Source organism: Limulus polyphemus, unplaced genomic scaffold, assembly GCF_000517525.1.
Source record: "Limulus polyphemus unplaced genomic scaffold, Limulus_polyphemus-2.1.2 Scaffold1301, whole genome shotgun sequence".
NCBI classification, from domain to species: Eukaryota; Metazoa; Arthropoda; class Merostomata; order Xiphosura; family Limulidae; genus Limulus; species Limulus polyphemus.
In genome coordinates this window covers 253,508-259,799 of record NW_013666911.1, presented here as the reverse complement: position 1 = coordinate 259,799, position 6,292 = coordinate 253,508, and the positions used below count along the sequence as shown (strand labels likewise).

The 6,292-nt window shown below is 34.3% G+C and overlaps 1 protein-coding gene across 1 annotated transcript in view; it reads left to right on the top strand.

The window, feature by feature from the left end:
• The first annotated feature begins 1,628 nt into the window (after nt 1-1,628).
• Nucleotides 1,629-6,292, top strand: part of LOC106463015 — a 34,050-nt gene continuing 29,386 nt past the window's right edge. The window contains exons 1-2 of the mRNA XM_013922983.2: nt 1,629-2,079; nt 5,876-6,013. Coding sequence (XP_013778437.1) covers nt 1,993-2,079; nt 5,876-6,013 — 225 coding nt within the window. The 5' untranslated portion in view covers nt 1,629-1,992. The remainder of the gene's footprint in view (nt 2,080-5,875; nt 6,014-6,292) is intronic.

Here is a 6,292-nt window from a genome sequence, read left to right as displayed (position 1 = left end):
GGGCAACAATAATTACTTTGGTCAAATTCAGTTCTTCGATTTCTTATTGAAACACAATTGCTATCAAGTATTTGGTTTGTATGGGTGCCATCTACATGTTTATTTTTGCGTTCTGTGCAGTGCTTAATGGCTATATATGCGAAATCTGTTTCAGACGTTTTGGTAGATATTTTGGAAGGAATTCACCAATATCATGTTTCATAGTTATTAAATTTCAACAGACAAAATCAACTTAAAAATGAAATGCGAAATTCTGTATTTCGGGCATTTCGAAACCACTTACAATAGAATTTCTGAATGGCACTGAATTAAGGTTGAGGTCGATATATAATGAGTTATTGATTACAAAGAGTTTCCTCATCAGTAGAATTGTTTAAGGTTTCAAAATCATTATTCGAATATTCATCATCACCGTTCCAACTAACGCTTGCATATTATAAGCAAATATTTTATATTATAAAATCCCTCAATGTACATCAACTTAACCCTAAATCAGCTTGTTTTTATTTGCAACAGAAAGTGAAAGAGTTGAATTAATAAGCACTAATAACATATCATTGGTAAAATACTCATTTTTAACAAAGAATCTCGCAACGAGAAGCAAGTATCTTTTTTTTTTTTTTAATGTACATTTGGTGGTTGAGAATATATCCCTTGATCGCCGTATGGTATTCGATTTGAATTACGATTTTTGTACGAAGATATTTATGTTAGTTCACGACCTTTCATTTTCTCAAAATATTATCTTTGTCAAGTATGCGAGCCAAAGTTTAAAGGCAGATATAAGAATATTTTCGTAGTTTAATTTTCCAAACCTATTCTTTGTGAAACTAACAGCTGATTTTTTTCGTGTTTCTTTCTCCCAGACCTCAAAAAGGGAAAGAAAATGTAGCACCAGAAACCAATGGCGTTGACTCAATACCTGATTACAACACAGTTATAAAGGAAGAACACAGTACAGAATATCATAAAAAGGTAATTATAGATAGATGGATATACGTGCGATATTTTTTAATACCTTTGAACCTTAGTTTTTTACTCTTAAAACATGTTAGTTATGGCATTCCTTTATTTTTAAACAAAAGTCCAGATATTATTGAATAATTTATTTCTTATTGTTGTACAAAATCTGAAAACATTTCAGTTTGATTGTTATTAATTAAATCGTGCGATTTTTATTATAGTTGTCGCTTTTAAACTTCTTCTATCACTAGGATGACCAAATTAGTTGAATAATTCAAACAGAAGTTAGTCAGTATATATTCTGTGTTTACTTGTTATTGCTTTAGATTCCTAATGAGAGCCAATGTCACAAAAATAGTAGTAACTTAATAAAAATCGCTGTTTGAATCCATGATTAGTTGTAGAGATAAAGTTATTTGTGTATTTAATATTGTTTTCAGACAGTAAAAGAGACTGGAAATATTAGAATTACTTCCGCAACAATGAGCTTAGAGAAACAGTTTCCCGCCATGAATGAAGTGAAGCCAATCCCGCCTCAAACTACGGAAACTATTTCAGATGCAATACCCATGGAAGTAGAAAGTACACCAATCGCAGAATCTTCCCCTAGTGAATATAGAGAAAGCAGTCTTACAGAGAGAGTGACACAAGACGACCTGAAAAACGAAAATAACACTATAGAAACCGAGAAACAAGTAGAGAAGCAAACAAACATAAAATACACCGACAAACGCGCCACTGTAACAAACGACGACATGAAGTCTTCTGAGCTAACTGATATCCAAGATAAAAGTGATACCACCATATCTGCCACGAAAGAATCCGACTTGGGAACAATATCTTCAATTTCTACTTTACCCACTACAGTTGAAAGTACACCTAAAACTGAAATTGGTTGTCAGGAACATACAGATGCGCCCCCATTATTTAAAGTAAAGAAATTTGAAAAAACAGCAGAGCATTCTGTTTGGAATCCGTTGGGGTCTAGTGCTAACTTCTGTTCCCAAAGATGGTGTTCCAATCTTCAAGATGGATATCCCATCATCCACTGAGAGTCCTAGGACTTCTTCCTGGAAGCCCTCTACGCTGCCAACAGTAAGAATTGGAGATGAAAATGTAAATATATGTTTTAAAGTTTATCATTAATTTGCATTCACTCTTGTGTGTGTAAAGATTTATAGTCCTTAATATAAAAACACAAAACTACATGTAAAATATTCATAGTCGATATAAAATGTTTTCCTCGTAGCATTTGGCAATATATTTAGCTCGTGCACATGTGTTTGTATTATATTTCACAAGTAATTTTGTGTTCCTATCAAGGTTATTAATATTTAGGGTGAAAGTTAATATCAGTTAGCATCAGGAGCAAATCCAGGTTTAAGAGTGAGAGGGGGGGTTAAGGCTTGATAAAGGGCACTTTTCCCGGGAGCGCCAAAGACGCGATTAAAAAATATTTGATTGATTAGGGCGCTGCTTTCAAAAGGGGGTAGGTCGAACTACCCTGAACTATAACTTGGTAACGAGGATCCCACTTTTTAGGAAATAAAAGTTTTGAGACGGCTTGATTGGATAATGAAAAACTTTATTATAAATGTACGTCAAGCCGTATCAGAACTTTTATACCTTGAATGATCTATTGGATCGATCTTTGGCTAGCACACTTTTGATGGTCTCTTGAAGAGAGACCCAAAATGGCATCAGCATGTCATCAACTTCACCATCATTACGAATAATGTTCACCACTTTAAGGATTAACTTTATATAGCAATAGGTTCTATTCAGTGTATTTACATCAACATTTGAATAAAATAATAATCATGTTGTCAATGATAAATACATATCTTGAACTGCTTATGTATTAATGTTTTTTGTTACAAAAAATCTAGAATTGTAAGGTCGCAAAAGTTATTTAATTATTTCTTTGCATAACATTTGTAAAATGTTGTAGTTGTTTTGAAGTTAAGCACAAAGCTACACAATGGGCTATCTGTGCTCTGCCCACCACGGGTATCGAAACCCGGTTTCTAGCGTTGCAAGTCCATAGACACACCGCTGTGCCACTGAGGAGCCGTTTGTTTGTTTATAATTAAGCACAAAGCTACACAATGGGCTATTTGTGCTCTGCTCACCACGGGTATCGAAATCCAGATTCTAGCGTTGTAAGTCCGCCGACATACCGCTGTGCCATTGGAGGGCAGGGGGCCAATATTACCAAAATTGGGTAATATTTGTAAGGCGGGATGTTAGCAAATTTATTATATTATAAGCTGTTACAGGTTAATTACGAAAAAAAGGTAATCACGTGTGATGAATCCATGTTTTTTTTTTATTTTAAGATAAACGTGTCAAGAAAAGCATTGAATTACAATATATTACGATTTTTGTTCTATTTAAATTCCACGTAGAAAAATCTTTAAACGGTCGTCCCTAGTGGGTCATAGGTAAGCTTATAGACTTACAAAGTCAAAATCCTAGGTTCATTACCCATGGTAAATAGAGTGCAGATAGCCAATTGTGTAGATTGGCGCTAAAAGCAAACAAACAAAACTTTTTACAGTTACACGAACAGGTGTAACGCGCATGCAGTGGCTGCATGGTATAATAACGATTTTCCTAGCTACCGGACCGTATTCTACAGAAGAATTAATATGAATTTTATCCATGACACTCACGAATCAAATCAATAGCCAAGGAGGAAGGAGGTAAAGGTCCAGGGTGTACCTGACCCTCTCAGGTCACTTGACCAAAACAACAATCAGTGAAACACACAAATAGGCAGATCGTCGGTAGCTTTTGAAGAGAGAACACGTACCATGCAAATAGGGAGAAAGAGGTCATCATTGTACCTGATCTCCCCAGGTCATTGACCAAAACACCCATCCCAAACAGAAGTTTCGTTTTGTTTCGTTCACTCGAATAAGTTAAAAGTGTGTGTGTGTTTGCTCCCTCCAAGCTCAGAAGAGAATTTTGAATTCAAATCTTAAATTATACTTTATGTTTGATAAATTTTGGCGTACAAACAAATTCTTTTTGTAAAAATTATAGAAATATATTTTTTTTAAGTGATAGTATTTTAGTTTATCATAATCCTTGCCTCGAGGTGGAATAATTGCTCTGCGATCAGTACAAAGTGGAAATTTTCTGCCACGAAAAGAGCTTATCTCCCAGTTAAACTTCATCATGTATTATTCGTAATGTAACGAAACATAAAATACTTAGAGCGACAAGAGTATGATGATATACTACAACAGATGAGGCTTAACATTAGTGTCTAGTAAAAACATGCATAGATATGTGGATTTCCCTTCAGAGTAGAAACGTCTCAATGGCTAAAGTCTTAACCAAATCCTCCATCTGCATCATCGTGTAAGATACATTAGCTATACGCTGTGTATAGATAATAAGCTCTTAACCGGGGGAGGAAGCATGCCCCATTTTGAATATTTTACATCTAAACATTTTATCGATTCGCCTTGCTTACCTGTTCTTCCTTTCCTTTACCGCTCATCAAAACATTTACTAAAACCCTGAAACGTTCAATTAAGCACGCGAACTATTTAGATGATTATACGCTTTTCCATTGAAACATAATTATATCAATACAGAATCTTATGTCATTCATAAAGGCATTCAAAATATTCAGTTTTATTAATATTATTAAAAAATCGTGAAATTACATAATTAAAAAACTTCTGTTTCAAGATTAATTCGTATACTTAATAATACTAATAATGTTTTGCGAGATATTATGAATATTTTTTAATTTAACATCGAATGTTGTACGAAATGAAACCATAAATATTTAAAAGAACGAAAATATTAAATAACCTACAAGAATAGATAACTTTCTAGAAAGACGTAAAATATCAAACAATTGAAGCAAGTGTAAGTATTGTTAGAACTGTACTCAAGCTAAGCGTGCGTTTTTGCTTTTGTTTTTGTTGAAAGAATATAAATATAAAGCTAAACCACGTGTCTGCTAGCACAGCAAATCATTTGAAGAGCTAAACATCCGGCGTTGACCACAGTCATTAACTAACATGAGTTCGCCAACAGTATGTTATCCCAAAATAGCTGACAGACGAAAGGAACGCTATAATACTGACTGCCGGGCGAACCAGCTTGAATTCATGCCAGCAGTCAAAGATGTTAAACTCAAGTTCGTTTTGTGAAAAACCTTGAAGATAAACAGCTCCTTTGACTCAGTATGTCTGAAAACAACAATAATATATATATATATAGCAGATACTGTGGGCAGTTCTTATTAAGAGATACAATCAATACTATGTTTAAAATACTATCTTCATAAGCTATGAATGCAGGACAAGTTTGTGTTACAGTTCTTGATAATTTGGTGACAGTATCTTTCTTAAAAAAAAAAAAAAAGATAACAGATGCCTATAGAGTGTGGTTCATATACAAACATTTTAGCTAGAGATCAGTATTCTTGAGGTTTTTACGTCACATCTGCTTAGCAACGAGAAGTGTTCTCCTCAAATGGCGTGCAAATTCACTTGGTATATTGCAATAAAGTCACCCAAAGTTATTCTAGTCCTTCTTTATATGATCAAAATTAGTTGACGTACCCATTCAACGCACGGGGAAGATACCGAGTTCCCTGAGGACGACATCATGGCGGGTAGATCCGAATGTTGACCCCCCCCCCTCGTATGTCACTCTCCAGGAGCCTTAAAGGGTATGTTTGGTTTGGTGACAATCGGTTCAGAGATACGTTAGCTATAAGTGGAAACACGCACACAGACTTTTGTCAAATAATGATCTAGATAATGTAACTATATTAGTTTAATCATTAGAATTTGGAGATTATATTATGTTTTAAAAAAAATTACAGTTCTAAACACGTTTTAAATTCCCTCTCTATATGTATATTTTTATTTATCTTCTTCAGATTACAAAAACCAGCTCATCTGCTCAGGAACAAATCAAGAAAGTTCCCCCTCCTATTCCTCCTAAGCCTAAACAAAGACCAGTTAGCGCCCCTCCGATGGATATTGACATCCTTGACCAGGCGAAAATAGAAGAAACGGTGAGAAATTCTGCATCACAAAAATTGATTTAAGAAATTTAACTCGTTATTGAAGACACGATCAAAACTAATTTAATTTTCAATTACGCTTTCTGAAATAATTTATGGCAACAAGTAATCCCAATAAGCGTTTGCCAGATATATTTTGTCTTTTTTTTTCTGTAAACTCCAATTTGAAAACCTAAATAATAACAGAAAAACAAACAGACGTCTTAAGTGCTACTTGTTTATCATACAAGCTGTTCAGTTGAAAATTTAACAAAGGCCCGGCATGGCCAG